Here is a 26,142-nt window from a genome sequence, read left to right as displayed (position 1 = left end):
CTTAAATACTTAAGTTAAATACTCAGAGTTAAATACTCTTAAATACTTAAATTCTTAAAGAAAAGTTTTTCTGGGGGGTATTCGGGATTTTCACTACCAACAGTTAGTAAAAATACTCTATGAACAAGAATTTAAAGAAATCAATGTATTTTATGTCAAACATCAAGTTTAAATAGGAAATCACTAAAACTAAGAATAAAATTTTCTTTAACATTAAATCACACACAGATACACACACAATCTGACTGACAAACATCTTGCATTAAATATTAATACAAAGCATGCCAATATTCAAGTTAGAACCTGTTTACAACCTGACTAACAGGTTTTAGTGTTGCTTCCTTACAGCATTTATAAAGCTTTCCCTTCTTCACAAATACTTGTGAGATAAATGTCTAATACTGTATTTGAAAAACCTTTTCAATGATTTTTGAGTTATCCCTAAAAGGAATAAATTTATATGAAAAAGGAATTAAAAAAAATACCAGAGCAGGATAGGGACAAAGCCCTTAGAGATGAACATTTTATGTTGCCATTCTTTATAATGATATCCCCACAAAATAACAAAAACTGAGAGAATTCTCATCCTCATTATATATGTTAGTGATATCTTTTCATTTTTTCTTACCTGTATGGAAGTAATAGAAGCTGAATGTCCCTGAAGGACTGCAACTGGTGCACAAGTTCGAAGACACCACACTCTTACAACCTTATCACAGCTGCCTGCAGCAATAAGAGTGTTTTCATAGTTAACAGCCATGTCAGAAATTTCAGCAGAGTGCCCTCGAAGTGTAGCAAGGAGACGTCCATCATCTGTTGCCCAAATTTTCACCAAACAGTCATCTGAACCCTGCAGTAACACAAAAGGACAGAAAATTTCCAATGAAGCAAAAATTTGCACCACCACCCCATCCCCTTGGGGATGTTTAAATCAAACAAATAGTATTAATTAATGACAAAGGGAGGAGGCATCTGGGTGGCTTAGTTGGTTAAGTTGCTGCCTTTGGCCCAGGTTATGATCCCAGGGTCTTGGGATCAAGCCCCAAGTCAGGCTCCCTGATCAGCAAGAAATCTGCTTCTCCCTCTCCCTCTGCCCCTCCCCTCTGCTTGTGCACGCATGAACCAGCTCTCTTTCTCTCAAAAACAAAATATTCAAAAAGCAAAAACAAAAAAACTGTAATTTTGTTTACTAACTTTATAGTACAACTTATTCAACCATAAGAATGACATAATTGTTTTAATTAAGCAGAATAGGCACCAATTACACTAAGTGACAAATGGCAAATGCATCTTAATAAATATTTGCTAAAATTGAATGAAATGAAATTTAATAGATAAATTCATTTCACATAAATTAACCACCTCTAGAATATAAGGCCTTCTTAAGATTTAAATTTTTAATTAGATTTCCCAAAACATAGAGTACATTATAGTTCATCCATTTAGTTATATAGAATGAGAAAACATTTTAAATTTCCTTTTTTAAAGTTACATAGTATTTTTTCTACTTTCCTTTTTTAAAGATTTTATTTAAATTCAATTTAGTTAACATATAGTGCATTATTAGTTTCAGGGGTAGAATTTAGTGATTCATCAATTATATATAACACCCAGTGCTTATTACATCAAGTGCCCTCCTTAATGTCCCTCACCCAACTACACATTCCCCTACCCACCTCCAGTGCCCTCCAGCCACTCAATTTGTAAACTATTCATCTTTTCTTGCATTCATGTGTCTAAGAAGGATGAATTGCTTACAAAGTATAATGCAGTCCCATGAAGCCTACTTTCAATTGCAGTAAATCTCTAACATACTACAGTACCATTAATTTTAAACTCACTGTAAAAATTCTTCTCCCACTTCGGTCAAATGCTACACAGTAGACAGATGACAAGTGCCCCAGAATTCTTTTATGCATCTTAATGTGCTGGTAAGCAGATGAAGGGAAAATATGGCTGAAGCGACTGCATCCAGTTAATTGCCTGCCAGAGGTGATATTCACTGAAAGACATAAAATAGAAGAATCCTTCTTAAAACCTAAAAGCAAAACCTACTTCAAGAAATTAAATCATAAATATTAAGATGAGATAAAACAGGGTACATACACCATAGCAAATTTACCCTGTAAAAAGTCTAAATTTAAATTCCATTACTCATTTCATGGTTTTATTCAAGTTTACTACCTCAAAGCACTGAGAATATTTTACTTTTCTTTACAATTTTACTTATTCATTCAAGAGAGACAGAGAGAGAGAGAGATAGGCAGAGACATAGGCAGAGGGAGAAGCAGGCTCCCTGCCGGGAGCCTGATATGGGACTCGATCCCAGGACCCAAGGATTATGACCTGAGCCAAAGGCAGACGCTCAACCACTGAGCCACCCAGGTACCCTGAGAATACTCTTATTTTAAATCCCACAAGTCTGATTTTCTGTTTGCCTTACTATGGTTTCTCAAGTATATTCTCATTTTACCTTTCTTGGTAAACTATAGTCAAAGATACTGTCACATTAAATGTATAGGTAAATCTTACCATAAGATGAAGGAATTTTAGAATAGAGACTATATTTGGATAATATAATACATATTAAAAATTACATAGTGAATTTTATGAATTGCTGTCCTACTTCCTCAAAACCATCCACTCCTTATGCAGCTGTCTCTAAACTTTCAAGATTAATAGACTTATACAGTGAAAAAAAGAAAGGAAGCTATGATAATACATTAAATTTTCAGTAACAAATGATCCTTTCTAGGTTTGTCTATAGGTTCTCTGCTTTTTGGTTTCTGGAACTGTAGGCTTCCCCACTAGTTACCAATGAATTTTTGAAACTGCAACTCCTATACAAAATCATAGATCTTTTTGTTTTGCCTTATTAATTTTCTTAAAAAAAAAAAGAATAAAGCATAAGTCTGTCCAATTCTCTTCCAAATGCCACCTGGATTCTTCTCACTTACCGAAAATGGAGACCTTAGTACCCACGTAAGGATTTACAAGCACCCATTTGCTCTGTGAAATTCCTCCAGTTTTCCCTTATACACTGAAAATATTTAACACCATATATATACATTATATTCTAATGAAAACATAATATGCTTATAAGTACAAAGTCACCTTGAGGCAAGATGACATTTTACCATAGTGCATAAATACATAATGCAAATGATAACAGCTTTACGTTGAAGTAAGGCAAATCTAAGGCAAGAATGGATCTGTAGCTAAATTAACACAATTAGAACCATGCCACAATAAACATATGAAACCTTTTCACATCTCAATCTTAAGAGCAATGGAGTCTTTTTTTTTTTTTTTTCAGGCAAAGGTAGATCCACTGGCCATTTTAAACTGACAAAATGACAAAAAAATGAAAGATGAATAACAAAACCAATGAAACTTTGAATGCAAATCATAAGAACATAACAGAGATCTCAGTATTTATATAACACTGTGAGATACTAAGTAAATAAATGGTAGAAAACCCAGAAGCATCAGTACCAACTAAAAGGATTTCTTTTTGGCACTTGATCCCCATCCCAATCACTAGAAATTTTCTCCAAGATGGAAAAAGCAGACACCATAACTTTGGGACTTAGTAATCTTCCTTCTCTAGTCAAACATTTCTTATTGCTCTTAGGTCCTTAAAACAATCAATCATCACTTCTGCTTTGTTTTTTTCTAGCCATACTTTGCAAGTAGATAGAAGAAAAGGTGTATTACTGTAAGGCAGGGTTTCTCAGCCTCAGAAATACTGCCACTTTGGGCCTGATGAACCATCATTGTGGGGAGCTGTCTACTGAAGAATATTTAGCATCTCTGGCCTCTACCCCCTAGACTTTAGTAGAACCCTACCACCACAAAGCTGTGACAAGAAAAATATCTGAGACATCGCCAAATGTCTCCCGGTGGTAATAAATAAAAAGAAAAATGCAACAACTGCCCCCAGTTAAAAAACCACTGCTTAACCTATGACCCAGCAATTGCACTGTTGGGGATTTACCCCAAAGATACAAATGCAATGAAACGCCGGGACACCTGCACCCCGATGTTTATAGCAGCAATGGCCACGATAGCCAAACTGTGGAAGGAGCCTCGGTGTCCAATGAAAGATGAATGGATAAAGAAGATGTGGTTTATGTATACAATGGAATATTGCTCAGCTATTAGAAATGACAAATACCCACCATTTGCTTCAACGTGGATGGAACTGGAGGGTATTATGCTGAGTGAAGTAAGTCAGTCGGAGAAGGACAAACATTATATGTTCTCATTCATTTGGGGAATATAAATAATAGTGAAAGGGAATATAAGGGAAGGGAGAAGAAATGTGTGGGAAATATCAGAAAGGGAGACAGAACGTAAAGACTGCTAACTCTGGGAAACGAACTAGGGGTGGTAGAAGGGGAGGAGGGCGGGGGGTGGGAGTGAATGGGTGACGGGCACTGGGTGTTATTCTGTATGTTAGTAAATTGAACACCAATAAAAAATAAATTAAAAAATAAAAAAAAAACTGCTTAAAGTATAAAAACAAAAAAAAAAAAGCATCAATAGGAAGAAAAGTAATCAGAAAGCATCTAAGAAGAAAAGTAGAGACATAAAGAAAAAAAAGTAGTGAAAGACATAGAGGAGCAATAAAAAGCTACCAGAAATCCAGACATGCCTCTAACACATATCTGAATTTCTTGAAGGCTAAAGGAACACAACTTAGCATATAAACAAAATATTCTTGATTGAACTAAGAGATCCCATTAGTAACTCAGGCCAAAGCTGTTAAATCAGGAACAATGACTGAAAACACTATGCATCTTTATAATGCATACAAATTAGCTTTTACTAAGACTCATTTACAAAGAAAATTAGTAAGTAATTGAAAAGAGAAATCGAAAGTATTTGCAACAAATGACAAAATCTTAGTATTTCAAAACATACAAAACTATCTATAAGAATACCACTAAGATCTAATAGATGAATGGATAAACGAAATTAACAGATAAGTCATGATATAGGAAATGCAAATAAATTGAATCACAATACATTTAACTATTTTGCCAACTATCAAAAGAAATTTAAATGAAAATAATGAAATACAATACTATACCTAATAAATTAGCACTTTAAAAATTCTAAAACCTAAGGCTAGCAATTACTACTTGAAACCAGTATATGACTATATTTCCAGATACACCATAAAGTGACATGATCAATTTGGAAAATAACTTCAACTCCTGACACCAAAAAAAAAAAGAAAGAAAAAAGAAAATAACTTCAGCAATACCCTTCAAGAGTCATGAAAATATATGTACCCAATGCCCAACCCTTCAGAGTCTATTCTAATGACACATCTGGTTAGCAAAAATGAGTTACATGTATAAAATGTTTAATAAATTACTATTTATAATACTAAAGAATGATAAATAACCTAAGTCTAATAACAGGGGAATGGTTAATTAAATTATAGAATTATGTGATGGACTCTTCTGTAGGAACTAATAATTAAAATGAAACTAATAATTAAAATACAAAACTACAGCACTGTGGAAAAATGTAGGAACTACAAAGCAAAAAATATAAAATACAACCTTAGAAGTATACTGTCATTTAAATTATGGAAAATATGCATACATGTATAATAAAGACTAGAAAGAAACAAGAGAAATGAAACCAACTACTTTGTGATCAAAGTATAGGTAAAAATTTCACCTAGAACCCTTAACAATACATTTTTATCTTAAACACAATTTTTCTATTGCGTTCTTCCTAGCTATTGCTACTAGCTATTCAAAAAAATTCTAACATATATTTGACAGCAGCAGCAAATATTCCTTTTTTCCAATTTCAGTGATTTTTTTGGTTTATTCATCTAGCACCTGAGATGGTAGTAACATTTATACATGTTTCTCAGTCCTTTGATATCAAGAGGCCCTAGCCTCTATATTCACTAAGGAGTTCTGTCAATACTCTTTTTTGCATGCAGTGTCCATTTAACCACTATTTTTCAGTATTGCTGCTTTTTGCTTTTCTTATATAATTTAGAGAAGATGTTATCAGAAACATTTTCCTCAATTGTTAACAGCTGATAACTGACTTATAAAGATATAAGAATTCACTTTTAACCAAACCTTGAATATGTTACTAGGAAGAATTAGAACTCATCCTTCTAGTATGAATATTGTTCATGCTCTCTTTAAGGGAGGAGAATGCTCAAAGTTATTATTCTTTTTCTCAAAAATAACAATAAAGACACAGATACACAAACACACAATTGTCACTGTGATGTATCTGAAGGTCTCTACCAAATGTACTATTTGAGTGAATTTTTCTTCTATTTTAGGTATAATGCAAGTAAGAAAAAATTTCTATAACCCTAGGTCAATATATCCATTGATATCTCATTATTGCATTCTCACTATTAAGTCTTCCAAAATCCATAGTACTTCAAAAGCATGTAGTAAGTTTTATAATATACAATTAATTACCTTGATTATTTACTTAAGCTTTTCAAAAACACCATAAAGGGTAAATTATGTTATTTCAACCTCTATTTACTATAGATTAGCCCTACATAGTCACAAAAGAGAAATGGCAAAAACAATACTTGAAACAGGGCAACCAATCAACATAATTTTAGTCAGAACAAAATGCCTGCTGAGAAGGCATTCTCTCAACTCACTGTTGGTAAGGATTTGACAACTTCAGAGAAATAGTATACTATACTGTAGTTGTGACACCTTTCTTTTTTATTTTTTTATTTTTTTTACAATTCAACAGCTGACTTTATTTTTTTTATAAATTTATTTTTTATTGGTACTCAATTTGCCAACATATAGAATAACACCCAGTGCTCATCCCGTCAAGTGTGACACCTTTCTATCCAAGGATCTGGCATAGTCATGGTCACATTCCAACAATCAGCTACAGAGAATTTTCTCTTGAGCAGTGATATGAACATGCCAACTCTGTCTTGAAAATATTTTAATAACATTCCTTTTCAGACAAACATCCTTGATATCACAATACATTTCTTTGTATCAAGCAATGTTGACAAATTCAATCAGTAGAAAAATTAGTCAAATGTATATATGTACAAAATGTATTTAAATACAAAATGTTCTATTCAGAATCCATTATGTCTAATTTTTTCTTTAAAATTTTGTAAGATAGGCATCTATATGTTCTCTAACAAGAAGAAAGATAACGAACTCAATGATAAACCAAAATGCTTAAAGATTCAAGTAAGAACAGGATAAGACTTACTGTATGATTTAAATTTATTAAGTCACAGAGAAGTGAATAGCTATCAATAAAATGATTGGCTTTTCTTTAAAACCTATGTTTCTTGACCACCTACTATGAAGTAAGCACTATGAAAGACATTGGAAATACAGCTTATAAACAAATCAAACAAGATCCCAATCCTCATGGAATTTACATTCCACTGAACACAGCTTTCATCACTTATCCAATTTCATGAATGAATAAGATACTTTAATGAGGAAAGTGATCTATACAAATACATACAGCTCTGGAAGTGTATTTTTCTAATAAGTTCTACAGGTGATGCTGTAACTCTACCCTGGTTGGGAACCACTAAGTCTAGTCCAACCTCCCTCCTTCCAAAATTATCCTTTCTGTAACATATCTGGCAGCTAGCCATTTAGCCTCTGCTTAAACACTTTTGGTAAAGAGAAGATAATTATTTCTTTAAAAATGGCCAATTCATATGTTGAGCTACTCTAATTTTGGGGAGACTCTACCTTTAATTGAACTCAATCTCTTTCCCTGTAACTTCCGGAAATCATATAGTCTGTCTTTGGGAGCTACACTGAAAAACAACAACAACAACAAAAAAAAAACCAGTCAAATCTTTTTGTTACATGGTAACCCATCAAATATTTAAAGATAGCTATCACTTGTGCCTTATATCTTCTCTCAATATATGGTCCTATCTAAATTATCCAAAGCCGTACTTTACAAATACCTATCATCCCCTATAGAAAAACACTTTTTCACCTAAACACTAGTGTTTTTTTTTCCTGAGAAGTCTCTAGTTCATCAATGTCTTAAGCTCTTAAAATAACAAGAACTGAGCAAAATATTCTAGTGGTCTAATCAGAGCACAGTGGGTTATTTTCTTTTTTTTAAGTATTTATTTGAGAGAGAAAGAGAGAACATGCACAAGCTGGGTAGGGGGAGAAGGAGAGGGAGAAGCAGATTCCCCACTGAGCAGGGAGCATGACTCAGGTCTTGATCCCAGGACCCTGAGATCATGACCTGAGCCAAAGGCAGGTGCTTAAATGACTGAGTTACCCAGGAATCCCTACAATGGATTATTTACAACCACACTTCTATTAATACAACTTAAGACCGCAAAGACTACATTAGTTTTCAAAAAAAAAAAAAACTGCCTTATACTATCTATTGGTTAAAGAGGAAATAAAGTTAGTTCAACATTCTTTCTTAGTAAATATATGTTCCTAGTGATTACTTCTTTCTTTTCTAAGAGTACACAAACTACCTCTTCAATAAACCTGTCTAAAATTCTGCTTGGGGTTAAAGCTAAATTCACCAATCTATAATTCCTAGAATCTACTATTTGTTTCTTTTCGTATAGTTGTCCATTGGGTCATTTCCATCTCTCCTGTCCGCTCTGATTTCACAAAGAATACCTGCCAGTGAAAACTGTTTCAGTATTCCAGGATTTAATTATTTTGGATTCTTATAATAAATAGGGACAAGTGTATCTTCTATCTTTTCTTTACCCATGCTTAATCTACCATTTACAGCTTAGAGATCATTCTCTTTAATATAAAAAACTAATGGAAAAGATCATTATCTCAAGTTCTCACATTTAAGCTATGAATTTATACCATCTATTTCTTTGTGATAAACCTATAGGTTCTTCCTCTATATGCTAACTGGGACTTTATAGGTGTTTTGAAGTAATCCTATATGGGTTGAGCTGAACAAAATTATTGCTATTTGACTATTTTCTACATAAAAATAGCGATTTTACATAGCTCAACATAATAGCTATAATTCGAGTGGGGAATGGGGAGACATCAAGCATTAGTCAGATGTAGGTATCCTGCTTTCTTTACTTCTCCATTAAGAAAGCAACATCCAGAATGTCAGGTCACTAGGATAATCACATACATATTTATCACTCCTTTTATCTCTACCCATTGTTTTTCATACCATAGCCACATTTATACCATTTCAAGTTTGTATCTCTTTGTATAAAATTTTCTGGTTCACTTTGTTGCGTTATACCTAATATTTATAAATATTGTGTACAACCTAATGTTTTCTCTTGTGAATTACTGATTACTTCCTCCTGTGTGGATCTTTTCCCTATATTATAGTCATTATATTTCATCATATCATTTTTTTAAAAACTGGGTAATTTTAAAAAAACTGGATAATTTTATGAGTATCCCTAATAAGCAGTAAAATTAACTTATTTCAGTTTAATTTTCTATGCTTTATCAACATGAATTAGAAATACTAGTGAACAGTAAATGGGAGAGAATAAAAAATAAAATTCCATAAAAAGACTCAAATTTTATCAAGAACATTTTAAAGAATTAATTAAATTAAAAGTCAAAATTCAATGCAATATTCTCCTGATATCTGTTATTTTTTCTATTAACATTTTAAATGTTATTGAAATGCCTTTAGAAATTAAGAATAATGAGTGGTTTTTGAGAAAAAGCATATAAAAATGCCATAATTTGAGGTGTATGATATTCTAGTACATGATAGATATTAATATATCATTTCTTTTACTCCAATTCTATTTGTTCTGCAGTTATAATATGAAATACTACAATCCAAATTAATAAAGTACAAACCAGACTGTGATTTTCTTTATGTAGTCATTAACAATAGCTTTGTCTTCCTCACTCTGTGGCATCCTGAATGTATTATAAGGATGTACTTCTTTTCTTATATTAATCCTTTCTTCACTGTCCTCTACATTACTGATCCATTCTGTCATTTTATAGAAAAAACTACCAACCACCTGTTAAAATCCTGGTATTAGAAAAAGTCTATTTTAGAACATTTGTTGCATGTGGCACAAGATGTACTATATATATTATCTTGACTTAAAAGCTTAGTACCCAAAAGAGTCTACCACAAGTTGCTAGAATTCATACAGGAATTGAACAATGTTGCATGATACAAAATCAATGCACAGAAATCAGTTGCATTTCTATACACTAACAATGAGACTGAAGAAAGAAATTAAGAAAATGATCCCATTTACAATTGTACCAAAAACCATAAGATACCTAGGAATAAACCTAACCAAAGACATAAAGGATCTGTACTCTAAAAACTATAGAACACTTATGAAAGAAATTGAGGAAGACACAAAGAGATGGAAAAACATCCCATGCTCATGGATTGGAAAAATAAATATTGTGAAAAGGTCTATGCTGCCCAGAGCAAGCTACACATTCAATGGAATCCCTATCAAAATACCATGGACATTTTTCAGAGCTGGAACAAATAATCCTATGATTTGTATCATAAAAAAACCTGAGTAGCCAGAGGAATGTTGAAAAACAAAACCAAACCGGGGGCATTACAATGCCTGACTCTAAGCTATATTACAAATCTGTGATCATCAAGACAGTATGGTACTGGCACTAAAACAGACACATACATCAATGGAATAGGACAGAGAACCCAGAAATGGGCTCTCATCTCGATGGTCAACTTATCTCTAACAAAGCAGGAAAGAATACTCAATGGAAAAAAGACCGTCTCTTCAATAACTGGGGCTGAGAAAATTGAACAACCACATGTAGAAGAATTAAACTGGATCATTTTCTTACACCATACACAAAGATAAACTCAAAATGGATAAAAGACCTAAATGTGAGACAGGAATCCATCAAAATTCTAGAGGAGAACACAGGCAGCAACCTTTTTTAACTCAGCCACAGCAATTTCTGACAAGACATGTTTCTAAAGGCAAGGGAAACAAAAGCAAAAATGAACTATTGGGTTGGGACTTCAAGATAAAATCTTCTGCGCAATAAAGGAAACAGTCAATAAAACTAAAAGGCAACCTACAGAATGAGAGAAGATATTTGCAAATGACACACCAGATAGAGGGCTAGTATCCAAGACCTATAAAGAACTTATCAAACTCAACACCCAAAAATCCAAACAAACCAGTCAAAAAATGGGCAGAAGACATGAATAGACATTTCTCCAAAGAATACATACACATGGTCAACAGATACATGAAAAAATGCTCAATATCACTTGTCATCAGGGAAATACAATTCAAAACCACAGTGAGATACCACCTTACACAAGTCAGAATGGATAAAATTAACAAGACAGGAAACAACAAATGTTGGCAAGGATGCCGAGAAAGGGGAACCCTCTTACACTGTTAGTGGGAATGCAAGCTGTGGAAAACAGTAAGGAGATTCCTCAAAAAGTTAAAAATGATCTACCCTATGATCCAGAAATTGCACTACTGGGTATTTATCCCAAAGACACAGATATAGTGAAACGAAGGGACACCTGCACCCCAATGTTTATAGGAGCAATGTCCACAATAGCCAAACTGTGGAAGGAGCTGAGATGTCCACCAACAGATGAATGGATAAAGAAGATGTGGTATATATTAATATACAATGGAATATTACTCAGCCATCAGAAAGGATGAATATGTACCATTGAACTGGAGGGTACCATTTAAGTGAAATAAGTCAATCGGAAAAAGGCAATTATATTGTTTCGCTCATATGTGGAATATTAAGAAACAGTGCAGAGGGTCATAGGGAAAAGGGGGAAAACTGAATGGGAAGTTATCAGAGAGGGAGACAAATTATGAGAGACTCTTAATTATAGGAAAGAAACTAAGGATTGCTGAAGGGGAGGTAAGTGGAGAGATGGGGTAACTGGGTGATAGGCATTAAGGAGGGCATGTGATGGAATGAGCACTAGGATTTATGTGCACCTGATGAATTACTGAACTTTACATCTAAAACTAATCATGTACTATATGTTGGCTAATTGAATTTACATTAAAAAAAGCTTAGTACTAGAATTTCAAATATTAAATAGTAATTTTAAAAACCCTGAAAAACAATACAGGACCAAATAACAACAACGCTTAATAAACAAAATCAACAATTTATTACAGGGTTGTTTTACTAAGAAAACATTACTACATCAGTTTTTTCCCTATAACAGTCAAGACCACAGAGTTTGTTCTCCTAAATTCAGTCAATCATATCAAAAGTAAGCAGGAAGCAGGAAGAAATAGATCAGTGCAAATACATAACTTCTGTGAGAAATACCTGAGAGCACAGTCTCTTCTATCAACTCTATACATGAAAGACAGAACATTATTAGATCAAAAAAGATCAGAAAGCCTATGCTGAAACAACTGTGTAACAAGACAAGTAAGACAAAAATTGTAAACTAATAAATAATTTAAAAATGGAAAAAGTAAAAAAGTAGTAAAGTATAAAATATCCATTTTACACAAAACTTAAGGTTCTATATTTTATATACTTAGTGAAGAAAAATTTTATTTAGATTTCTCAAGTATTGGGTAGCTCGGGTGGCTCAGCACTTTAGTGCCGCCTTCAGCCCAGGGTGTGATCCTGGAGACCAAGGATCGAGTCCCATGTCGGGCTCCCTGCATGTAGCCTACTTCTCCCTCTGCCTGTGTCTCTGCCTCTTTCTGTGTGTCTCTCATGAATAAATAAAATCTTTAAAAAAAAGATTTTAAAAAATCTTTTAAAAAAAAAGATTTCTCAATTATTTTGAGTCCTAGTTTATTACATAATATATTCAAACTGATTCCATTTTAGAAATAAAATGAATATTTCTTATAGAATCACATATTACACATGTTTTATTGCTAAGATACAACTATCAATAGCAAAACTCAAATTTAAAGTTCATTAATGGAGTAATGTCAGCATCTTGGCAGATTAATTGTTCCACTTCTCTCTCCACTTCGATTAACAACTAATTAGACTTTCACAGCAGAAAAAAAGTGCTTCTACACATCACACCAGAATACCCCAGAGGTTTTTACCTACATGTGCACCTATTGGTAGACAGGGCTTCAATAGGGGCTGCAATTCAAGGGACTAGGCAAGCATGCCCTACCCCAACTCAGGTGATCATGGAATAAAGGGAACCTGGAGAGTGCAAAAGTGAGTGGATAGCCACAGGCAATAGAGACTTCGTGGAGGTCTAGCCTGCATGAAGGGAGAATCTGGCATACTATAGAGTGGAATAGAGATGAATTTGGACACAGAGATGGAGGAACTTGCCAAGGGAGCACTGTTTCCCAGGATGACTTTGTAAGGGGCTGAGATTTTGGCAGCTGCAGCAGCACCCTCTCCCGCAGAGGTTGAAAGTTGCAACTACTCCCACAGAGTAGTCAAAATCAAAAGTGCTAAGTGATTTTCCAGCAGCTACAAATGTGTAGGTTGCAACTGAAGATACCTGGTCCTCTCAGGCAGCCCCAGAATTTTGGAGGACAGACCGCCATGACTGAAGGAAAGGAGAATGGGGGGAAAGCAGAGAAGAATATCAAAACACATTGAAGGCACAAGCTTCATGCTGTCTGCTTCAGAACATCAATAGGTCTACCCCACTAATCTCTGGGAGTGCTCCACTTAGATGATCCATCCACTGCCTAATGGGTATCCTTCAAAGCCCCAAGGTGCTAAGCTCATGCCATTCCCATACCACTGCCAGGTTCTTATGCATGCTCCTAGGGCATCTGTGAGAAGTAACACCACAGGAGAAAACCACATGCACGAGTTACTGTGCCATGTTCTGTAATACAAAAGAAAGGTTCTAATAGCCAACTTATTTAATTATAAGAATCAAACAAGACATAAGAAAAATCAAGAAAACAAAACTGAAACATACTTTAGACCAAATAGATTTAACATACATACACAGAATGTTCCATCTCGTGTTCCAACATCACGAGAATTCATTCTTCCAAAGTGAACACATAACACTCTCCAAGGACAGATCATATGACAGGACACAAAACAAGTCATAGCAAATTTAAGAAGACTGAAATCATACGCCTTATCTTTTCAGACCACAATGGGATGAAACTAGAAGTCAACAAGAGGAAAGCTGAAATATCCACAAATGTGGAAAATAAACACACTTCTGAACAATCAATGAGACAAACAAAAAAAAAATCAAAAGAGAAATAAAAAATATCTTGAAACAAATGAAAATGGAAACACAGCATATCAAATATTAAGGGATGCTGGATAGGCAGTTCTGAGACGAAGTCTTATAGCAATAACTTCATTTATTTTTTTATTTTTTAAACATTTTATTTATGAGAGAGAGATACAGAGAAAGAGAGAGAAAGAGAGAGACGCAGAGACACAGGCAAAGGGAGAAGCAGGCTCCATGCAGGGAGCCTGACATGGGACTCAATCCAGGGTCTCCAGAATCACTCCCTGGGCTGAAGGCAGTGCTAGACCTCTGAGCCACCCGGGCTGCCCCAATAACTTCATTTATTAAGAAAACATAAAAATCTCAAATAAACATAATTTTAAATTTCAAGGAACTAGAGAGAATAAAAACAAATTAAGCACGAAGTTAGGAGAAGGAAAGATAATAAAGATCAGAGCAGGAATAAATGGAATAGAGGCCAAAACAAAAAATAAAATAAAATAAAAGATCAACAGAACTGAGAGCTAGTTTTTCAAAAAGATAAAATTGCTGCACTAAGAAAAAAAAAAGAGAGAAGAGTGAAATAATCTTATAAGTGAAAGAGGACACATTACAACAGAAATGCATAGGACCCTAAGAGACAAGGATCAATAATCATGTGCCAACAAATTAGATAATGTAGTAAAAAATGAATAAATTCCTACAAACACATAACCTAACAAGACTGAATCAAGAAGAAATAGAAAATCTGAACAGATCAGTGAACAGAAACAGATTGATACAGTAGTCGAAACCCTCCCAACACAGGACAGGCAGCATTAAAGGCAAATTCTACCCAAACTTAAAGAATTAATGTCAATCTCTATCAAACTTTTTCAAAAAACTGAAGAGGAAGGAAAATTTCCAAAATCATTCAATGAGGCCAACATTACTTTGATAGCAAAGTCAGATAAGGACACTACAAGAAAACTCTTATCCCTGATAAACATAGATGCAAAATTTCACAACAAACTATTAGCAAACGAAATTCAAAGACACATTATAAATTAAGCAACATGACCGAATGTAATTTAACCCTGGGATTCAAGGATGGATCAACATACTCAAATCAATAAACGTAATCATCACATTAATAGAAATATAAAAAATCACATAATTATATCAATAGATGATACAAAAGTATTTCCAAAATATGACATCCTTTCATGCTAAAAACCTTCAACGGGATGGGTATAGAAAGCAGCATATATCAACATGATAAAGGTCATATACAACAAACTCATAGCTAACATTATCCTCAACTGTGAAAAATCGAAATCTTTTCCTCTATGATCATGAAAAAGACAAGGATACCAACTCTCATCTCTCTTTCCAATATAGTACTGAAAGTCCTAGATATAGAAATTAGGTAAGACAAAGAAATAAAAGACATCTGAATCAGAAAGGAAGAAATATAATTGTTATTTGTATGTCATATGATTTTTAAAAATTCAATAATCAAACAAAAAAAATGGGAAAAATCAACACATTTAGTAAACTTACAGAATATAAGATCAACATGCAATTATCAATTCCATTGTTCTTAAAGTATTAATTTAAATTCCTGTTCATTAAATACAGTGTATTATTAGTTTCAAATGTATAATGCAGTGATTCAACATTTCCATAAAACACCCTGTGCTCATCACAAAAGGTGCACCCTTTATTACCCATCAATTATTTTACCCTTGTCCCCACCAGCCTACCCTCCTGTAACCACCAAGTTGTTCCCTATACCTAAGGGTCTGTTTCTTGGTTTCCCTTCTATTATTTCCCATTTCTTCAATTGCTGTGTTTCACAAATTTCACATTTGAGTGAAATTATATGGTATTTGTCTTTATCTGATTATCTTGTTTTGTTTACCATAATACAATCTAGCACCATCCCCGATGTTACAAAGGAAATATTTGGTTCTTTTGTATGACTGAGTAATACTATGTTGTATATATACCACTTCTTTAACTATCCATAGTGGTTGAACACTTGGGCTGTTTCCATGATTTGGCTGTTGTACATAATGCTGTTATAGAAATCAGGGTGCACATATCCCTTTGAATTAGTATTGTTGTATCCCTTAAGTACCTAGTAGTGTGATTCCTGGATCATATGGTAGTTCCATATTTAAGTTTTGAGGAACCTCCATATTGTTTTCCAGAGTGGCTGCGTGAGTTTGCATTCCTGCCAACAGCAGAAGAGGGTTCCCCTTTCTCTACATCCTCGCCAACACCTGTTGTTTCTTGTGTTGTTGATTTTATAGCCATTCTGACAGGTGTACTTTTGATTCGTATTTTCCTGATGATGATGATGTTGAGGCTCTTACATGTGTCTGTTGGCCATTGCAGCTCTTCTTTGGAAAAATGTGTATTCATGTCTTCTGCCCACTTATTCACTGCATTATTCATTTTTTGGGTGTTAAGTTTTATAACTTATCGAAATATTCTGGATACTAACCTTTTATCAGACATGTCATTTGCAAGTATCTTCTCTCATTCCACAGGCTGCCTTTCAATATTGCTGATTGTTTCCCTCGCTGTGCAGAAGCTTTTTATTTTGATTAAGTCCCAATACTTTATTTCTGCTTTAATTTCCTTTGCCTCAGGAGACAAATCTAGAAGACACTGCTATGACCAATGTCAAGAGATTACTCCCTGTGTTCTCCTCTAGGATTTCTATGGTTTCGGGTCTCACTTTTAGGTCTATAATCCATTTTGAATTTACTTTTGTGTGTGGTGTAAGAAATTGGTCCAGTTGCATTCTTTTCCATGTTGCTGTCCAGTTGTCCCAACACCATTTGTTGAACAGACTGTCCTTTTCCCATTGGATGTTGTTTCCTGCTTTGTCAAAGATTAACTGACTATATAGCTGTGGGTTCATTTCTGGGTTTTCTATGCTATTCCATTCATCTGTATCTAGTTTTGTGCCAGTTCCATACTGTTTTGATCACTACAGCTTTTAAAATAACTGAAGTCTGGAACTGTGATGCCTCCAGGTTTGCTTTTCTTTTTCAAGGTAACTTTGGCTTTTTGGGGTCTTTTGTGGTTCCATACAAATTTTAGGACTGTTTTGTCCTAGCTCTGTGAAAAATGTTGGTGGTATTTTGATAGGGATTGCATTAAACGTGTAGATCACTTTGGTAGCATGGACATTTTAACAAATATTTGTTCTGCCAATCCATGAGCATGGAAAGTCTTTCCATTTGTTTGTGTCGTTTTCAATCTCTTTCATCAATGTTTTGTAGTTTTCAGAGTCCAGGTCTTTCACCTATTTTGTTAAGTTTATTCCCAGGGATCTTCTTGTTTTTGGTGCACATGTAACTGAGACTGATTCCTTGCTTTCCTTTTCTGCTGCTTCATTGTTGGTGTATAGAAATGCAACAGATCTCTGTATGCTGATTTTGTATCCTGTGACTTTACTGAATTCATCAGTTGTAGTAGTTTTTTTGGTAGAGTCTTTCAGGTTTTCTACATGCAGTATCATGTCATCTGCAAAAGGTGAAAGTTTTACTGCTTCCTTGACTGTTTGTGTGTCTTTTATTTCTTTGTGTTGTCTCATTGCTGTGGCTAGGACTAGGACTTCCAGTATTATGTTAAATAACTGGTGAAGGTGGACCTCCCTGTCCTGCTCCTGACTGTAGAGGAAAAGCTTTCAGTTTTCCTCATGAGTCTATTAGCTCTGGGTTTCTCATATATGGCCTTTATGATGTTGAGGTATGGTCCCTCTAAACCTACTTTGTTGAAGGCTTTTATCATGAATGGATGTTGTACTTTGCCAAAGGCTTTTTCTATGTCTATTGAAATGATCATATGGTTCTTATCCTTGCTTATATTAATGTGGTGTATCATGTTGATTGATTTATGAATATTGAAACATCCTTGCAGTTTGGGAATAAATCCCACTTGATTGTGGTGAATGATTTTTTTAATGTATTGTTGGATTTGGTTTGCTAGTATTTTATTGAGAATTTTTGGATCTATGTTCATTAGGGATATTGGCCTGTCGTCTTTTTCAGTGGAGTGTTCATATGGTTTTGGTATCGGGGTAATACTGGCCTCATATAATGAATTCGGAAGTTTTTCTTACTCATCTATGTTTTGGAACAGTTTGAGAAGAATAGGTATTAGCTCTTTTCTAATTATTTGGTACAATTCTCCTATGAAGCCATCTAATACTGGGCTTCTCTCTCTCTCTCTCTCTCTCTAAAGATTTGATTAATTGATTGAGTATGGGGGGGAGGGGAAGTGGGAGACAGAATCTCAGGTAGACTTCTCCTGGAATGAGGAATGTGATGCGGGGCTCAATCTCACATCCCAGAGAACATTACTTGAGCCAAAACCAAGAATCAGACTCTTATTACTGACCTACTCTGGAGTCCCCTGTACTTCTCTTTGTTGCAAATTTTTTGATAACTGATTCAATTTATCTGCTGATTTTTAGTCTTTTCAAGTGTTCTATTTCTTCCTATTTCACTTTTGGTAGTTTATATGTTTCTAGGAATTTATCTATTCCTTCCAGCTTGTCCAAATTGTGACATGTAGTTTTTCATAATATTCTCTTATACTTGTTTGTATATATGTGGTGTTGGTTATTTTTCCTGTCTCATTTTTTATTTATTCAGGTCCTTTCTCTTTTCTTTTCGATACATCTGGCTAGAGGTATATCACTCACATTAAATTTTTCAAAAACAAAGCTCCTGATTTCATTGATCTATTTTTTCCTTAGCTTCTATATCATTTATTTCTGCTCCAATATTTATTGTTTCTTTTCTTCTGCTGGTTTTATGCTTTGTTTTTCTTTTCCTACATTCCTTAGCTGTATGGTTAGGTTGTTTCTTTGAATTTTTCTTCTATCTTGATTTCAGCCTGTATTGCTATATACTTCTCTCTTAGGCCCACTTTTACTGCATCCCAAAGTTTTTGGACTATCATATTTTCATTTTCATTTTCATTTATTTCCATATTTTTTAAATTTCTGCTTTGATTTCCTGGTTGACTCATCCATTGTTTACCGCACATTGTTTTACCTTCATGTATTTGTGGTCTTTCCAGACTTTGCGTGTGTATGGTTTACTTCTAGTTTCATAGTCTTGTGGTCGGAAAACAGGCATGGTATGATTTCCATTTTTTGTATTTGTTGAGGCCTGTTCTGATAGCTAATACATGATCTATTCTGGAGAATGTTCCATGTGCACTTGAAAAGAATGTGTATTCTGCTGCTTTAGGATGGAATGTTGCAAATATATCTGTTAAGTCCATCTGGTGGAATGTGTCATTCTAGCCACTGTGTGCTTGTCAATTTTCTACTTCTCGATCTGTCCAATGATGTAAGTGGGATGTTAAAGACACCTACTATTACTGTGTTATTATAAATTAGTTCCGTTCTGTCTGTTATTGTTTTATATATGTGGGTGTTCATATGTTGGGGGCATAAATATTTATAATTATTAGATCTTCTTGTTGTATTATCCTCTTTATGATTGTATAATGCCCTTCTATATCTCTTTTCAGTCTTTGCTTTAAAGTCGAGTTTGCCTAATGTAAGTATTGCTAATCTGGCTTTCTTTTGACATTCTTTCTCATAAATGTTTCTCCATTCCTTCACTTTCAATCTGCAAGTGTCTTTAGATCTAAAATGAGTCTCTTGTAGGCAGCATATAGATGGGTCTTGTATTTTTTCCATTCTGACATCCTGTAACCTTTGATTGAAGCATTTAGTCCATTTACATTCAAAGTATTGATAGGTATGTGTTTATTGACATTTTATTGCTTATTCTGTTGTTGTATGTGGATATTATCTCTAATACTTTCTTGACTGTCACTTTTGGTCTCTCCTTCACACTCAAAGACTCTCTTTTAATATTTCTTAGGTGTTTGTTTAGTGGTCAGGAACAACTTCAGTTTTTGATGGTCTGGTAACTTTTCTCTCTCCTTCTATTCTGAATGATAGCAGTGATGGATAGAGTATTTTTGGCAGAAGATTGTTCCCATTTGGCACTATGAATAAGTCATGCGCTCCCTTCTGGCTTGTGAAGTTTCCGTTGAGAAGTTTCCAGAGAGCCTTATGGGTTTACCCCTGCAAGTTAAGGACTTCCTTTTAATTGCTGCTTTTAAGATTTTTTAATTTATCACTATATTTTGAAAATTTAATTACAATATGTTTTGGTGTTGGCCTGCTTTTGTTGGATTTGATGGGAGCTCTCTGTGCCTCCAGGATCTGGATGTCTCTTTTTTCCCTGGCCTAGGGAAATTTTCTGCTATTATTCCTTCAAATGAATTTTCTGCCCCCTTCTCTCTTTTTGGGGGGCTCCTATAATACCAATGTCATTGTGTTTGATGGAGTCACTGAGTTCCCTAAGTCTTTTTTTGTGTTGCATATCTTCTCTCTTTTCTTCAGCCTCATTATTTTCCATTATTTTGTCTTCGGGATCACTAATTCATTCCTATGCTTCTTATAGCTTGTTATTCATTGCATCAAGCCTGTTTCAAATCTTGTTTATTGAATTCTGCATATCTCTTTTTCCTTTTGTGAGTCTCACTCTGGTTATTTGCCTGCCTTCTCTCCAGGAACAGCAGTGTCCTCCAGGCTCAATTCCAGCCAAGCCCACTGGCCTTTAAAACTCCAGGCATTAAGCCTCACTGTTTGCAGGAACTCATGAAATTCATTTCCTTGCATTTTCCAAGCCAATGGCTTTGGGAGAACATTTTCTTTGTGCATTCCACCGTATTCTTCTCTCTCTTGCCCTTTTATATGACCACAGCTCTCTCCTCTCTACAGCACCCAAGATCTGTTTCTCCCCTAAACAATGTCTCCACACTTCCTACCTTTCATGTTTCCTCTTCTCTCCCTTTAGGTGTGGAGTATTTTTCTGTCAGTCTTCAGGTTGATTAATGGGATATTTAGGATGACTTGATAGTTATCTAGATGTATTTGTGGCACAAGATGAGTCTAGGGTTTTCCTACTCTGTCCCCATCTTCATCTTCATCAGTTACATTTCTATATACTAATAATGAAACACTGGAAAAGAAAACTATCCTATTCACAGCAGCATCCAAAAATAAAATATTTAGGAATAATTTTAACCAAGGAAGTAAAATATTTGCACAACAAGAATATATGGCTCTATCAAACATTATATGTTCTCATTCATTTGGGGAATATAAATAATAGTGAAAGGGAAAATAAGGGAAGGGAGAAGAAATGTGTGGGAAATATCAGAAAGGGAGACAGAACGTAAAGACTGCTAACTCTGGGAAACGAACTAGGGGTGGTAGAAGGGGAGGAGGGCGGGGGGTGGGAGTGAATGGGTGACGGGCACTGGGTGTTATTCTGTATGTTAGTAAATTGAACACCAATAAAAAAAAAAAAAGAAAAGAAATCAAAGAAGACATAAACAAACACTAAGACATCTCATGTTCATGGATCAGCATAATGAATAACATTAAAGTGTTCATACTACCCTAAGTTGTCTATAAATGTAGTGCAATCTCTATCAAAATTTTAATGGCAGGGGTGCCTGGATGGCTCAGTTGGTTAAGCATCCAATTCTTGGTTTCAGTTCAGGTCATGATCAGGGTCACAAGATTGTGCCCCATGTCGGGTTCCATGCTCTAGCAGAGTCTGTTCAAGATTCTCTCCCTCCCCTTCTACTCCTCTCTTTCCTTATGAGCCAGTTTTTTCTCTCGCTAAAGTAAGTAAAAAAATAAAATTAAAAACATTTTAATGGTATAATTCATAAAAAACAGAAAAAATACTCCTAAAATTTGTATGGAAGTATGTAAGATCCCAAATAGCCAAAGAAATTCTGAGAAAGAACAAATTCAGAGGTATCAAACCTAATTTCAAAACATACAACAAACCTATGGTAGTAACAACAGCATGGTGCTGGCCTAAAAACAGACACACAGACCAGTGGAACACATTATATACCCCAGAATGAATCCTCTTATATACAGTCGACTAATATTCAAGAAGGAGGCCAAGAACACCCAATGGGAAAAAAAATAGTCTCTTCCATAAAATGGTGCTGCATATAAATGGACCACATGCCAAACAATGAAATTAGATCCCTATCTTATACTACTTATAAAAATTAACTAAAAATGGACTTAAACATAAGACCTGATGCCATAAAACTCATAGAAAGAAACAAGAAGCTCTTCAACATTGGATTTGGCAATAATTTTTTGAATGTGACACAAAAAAGCACAAACAATAAAAGCAAAGATAAACATATGGGACTACATCAAATTTAAAAACTTATGCACAGTAAGAGAAACAATCAGCAAAATAAAAGGGCAACCTGCATAATGGTAAAAATGCTTGCAAACAATATTTTGGACAAAGGGTTAATATTCAGAACATATAAAGAACTTTAGAACTCAGTTAACAACAGCAAAACAAATTATTTGATTAAAAATGGGCAGAAAAAACAGAATAGGCATTTGTTTAAAAAAAAAATCCAAAAGCCCACCAGGTACATGAAAAAAGTTATCAACATCACTAATCATCAGGATAATGCAAATCAAAACCACAACGAGATTATCACATCATACCTATTTCAATGGCTATCAAAAATACAAGAGACTAATCAGTATTAGTGAGGATATGAAGAAAAGAGAAACCTTGGCCAGTTGGTGGGAATGTATATTGGTTCTCCCAATGTGGAAAATAATATGAATCTTCCGCAATAAATTAAAAATAGAACTACCATATGATCCAGCAATTCTACTTCTAACTATATATACTCAAAGGAAATTAAAACAGAATATTGAAGAGATATATGCAGTTCCATATTTATTGCAGTTCTTTTCATAGTAGCCATAATATGGAAACAACCCACATTCCCATCAATGGATGAATTAATAAGATTTGGTATATATGTAAATGGAGTATTATTCAGCCATGAGAAAGAAAGGCATTCTGCCATTGTGACAATGTGAATGGACTTTGATCGCATTATGCTAAGTGAGAGAACTCAACCAAGGAATCACTTTTATGTGGAATCTAAAAAGTCAAACTTGTAAAACCAGAAAGTAAAATGGTAGTTACCAGGGGCTGATGGTTGGGGGATCGGACAGATGTTGTATAAGGGTACAAACGTGCAAAAAGGAGTAAATAAGTCCTAGGGATTTATGCATAATATAGTGACTATAGACAAAATATTGTATTAAAATCAACAAAATTACTAAGAGACTAGAATTGAATTATTACAATAAAAGGAAATGATAATTATAAATGTGATAGAGGTACTAATTACTGCTACAATGGCAATCATATTAGAACAAATAAATGTATCAAATTAACATATTGTAGAATTTAAATCTATATAATGTTTTATATAAAATAAATTTCAATTTAAATAGTACAATAAGAAGGCCCTTATTCTAGAAAGCCTACGTTCAAGTAAGCACTTGAATCAACCATATGAAGAGACACTTCCACAGGTATAATTAGAAATTTAATATTTCTATTCATTTTCTTTGTCCTTAGGAAATTCTTATTGTGATTTACATTTAAAATTTAACTGAGCTTTGTTCTCTTTAATTCTAAACACAAAAAATGCAGGAGACAAAAAAAAAAACAGCTGTCTTTGGCAATAAGTAAATTCAATCCTGCCATCTGCAACAACATGGATGAACTTGGTGGACATTATTACTAAGTGAAATAAATGAGACAAAACTCACATGATCTCAGTGATACAAGGAATCCTAACAAAAAAAATTTCAATTCATAGTAACGATAATTGGAATGGTGGTTACCAGAGGCTAGAAGGGTATGGGAAAAGGGGACACACTGATCAAAAGGTATAAACATTTGATTACCTCATACAGCATAGTGACTATAGCTAATAATATACTATATACTTGAAATTTATTAAGAGACTAGATCACAAGTGTTCTCATAAAAGAAATGATTACTATTGTAGTTGATGGACATGTTAATTTTTTATTGCAATAATCATTTCACAACATAGACATATATAAAAATATATTGCACACCTTCAATATACAAATTTTTTATTTGTCAAAAATAAATGCAAACCATCACCAGGGAAATACAGATCAAAACAACGAGATACCACCTCACACTTGTCAGAATGACTAAAATTAACAACACAGGAAACAACAGATGTTGATGAGGATTTTGAGAAAGGGGAACCCTCTTACACTATTGGTGGCAATGCAAACTGGAAAACAGTATGGAGGTTCTTCAAAAAGTTAAAAATAGAACTATTCTACAATCAAGCAATCATACTATTAAATATTTACCCAAAGGATACAAAAATCCTGATTCAAAGGGATACGTGCACCCCTATGATTATAGCAACATTATCAACAATAGCCAAACAATACACAAATGTCCATGTACTGATGAATGGATAAAGAAGATGTGGTATGTACACACACACACACACACACACACTGAAATATCACTCAACCATCAAAAAAAAGAAATCCTGCCATTTGCAATGATGGGATGGAGCTAGCATGTATAATGTTAAGTGAAATAAGTGAGAGAAAGACAAATACCATATGATTTCACTCATATGTGGAATTTAAGAAAATAGATAAACATATGAGAAGAGGGGAAAAGAAGAGAGGGAAACAAGCCATAAGTGACTCTAAACAATAGAGAAGAAATGGAGGGTTGATGAAGGGAGGTAGGGGAGGGATGGGCTAGATGGGTGATGGGTATTAAAGAGGGCACTTGTGAAGAGCACTGGGTGTCATATGTAACTGATGAATTGTTGGATTCTACTCAGAAATCAATACTGTACTGCATATTAACTAACAAAATTAAAATTTAAAAAATATTACTCATACTTTACTGACCAGAACTGACCAAAAAAATCATATGTTATATATAATAAAACTTAACATTTAACACTTTTCATGTGCCAGGCATTGTGCTAAGAACTTTATATGTTTAACTTATTTAACCCTATAAATTATTATTAATATCCCCCTTTTAAAGATGTGGAAACTAAGGCATAGAGGGGTCAAGTAATCTCTCCAAGATCCCAATCTAGTAAATACCAAGCAAGGATTCAAACCCAGACAATCTGGCTTCAGAGGTTTATCTCTTTTTTTTTTCTTTTTTTAGAGGTTTATCTCCTAACCAGTATTTTATAATACATTTTCTGAAAGTGAGAAGAAAAAAATTAATTTTCATTTGCCCCAATAGCCATATTGTGTTCCAATGACTGCAACAGGTTTCACATAAAACATTAAATTCTAGCTCAAACCAACTAAGAACATAATTAAATCTGTTAAATTATCCAATCCCAAAATTGTAATGTAAAAATAGCAGGGTGGAATATGTTTTAAAAGAGTTTGAAAATTTCTAGAAATAAGAGGTGAGGTCAACAAGGTAGGAGGAAATAAGATCAACAAACACAAATTAATTGCATCTCTATACACTAAAAATGAACAAGCAAAAGTCAAAATTAGGAACACAATACCATTTACAATCATTCACAAAATTAAATACTTAACTATATATTTAACAAAGTAGGTACGATATCTGTGTATGCTGTAATTACAAAATGCGGATGAAAGAAATCAAAGACCTCAATAAATGAAGAGACATATCATGGTCATGGATTGGAAACCTCCACACAGTAAACAAATCAGGTCTCCCAAATTGATTTATAGGCTTACTGCAATTTCTTTCAAAAGTCTTTTTCAGGAACTGACAAGCAGATTCTTAAGTACATATAAAAGGGGTGCCTGGGTCAGTTAAGTGTCCGACTCTTGATTTCCACTCAGGTCATAATCTCAGGGTTGTGAAATCAAGGCTTGCATGAAGTTCCATGCTGGGCATGGAGCTTGCTTAAGATTCTCTCTCTCCCTCTTCCCTTCCCCTCCTCAAAAAATAAAATAAAAAATGGAAAAGCACTAACCCTAGAATA

The 26,142-nt window shown here is 34.2% G+C and overlaps 1 protein-coding gene across 5 annotated transcripts in view; it reads right to left on the bottom strand.

Moving 5' to 3' along the window:
- BRWD3 (bromodomain and WD repeat domain containing 3) overlaps window positions 1–26,142 on the bottom strand; it is a 196,070-nt gene that overhangs the window by 126,322 nt on the left and 43,606 nt on the right. For all 5 annotated transcript variants that reach the window (XM_072817333.1, XM_072817334.1, XM_072817336.1 and 2 more), the window contains exons 7-8: window positions 1,842–2,002; window positions 629–850 (exon numbers count right to left, since the gene is read on the bottom strand). In XM_072817333.1, coding sequence (XP_072673434.1) covers window positions 629–850; window positions 1,842–2,002 — 383 coding nt within the window. The remainder of the gene's footprint in view (window positions 1–628; window positions 851–1,841; window positions 2,003–26,142) is intronic.

The sequence above is a fragment of the Canis lupus genome, chromosome X (genome assembly GCF_048164855.1).
Source record: "Canis lupus baileyi chromosome X, mCanLup2.hap1, whole genome shotgun sequence".
Lineage (NCBI taxonomy): Eukaryota > Metazoa > Chordata > Mammalia > Carnivora > Canidae > Canis > Canis lupus.
The sequence above is the reverse complement of the archived record's forward strand: the minus strand, read 5'-3'. Positions and strand labels throughout refer to the sequence as shown.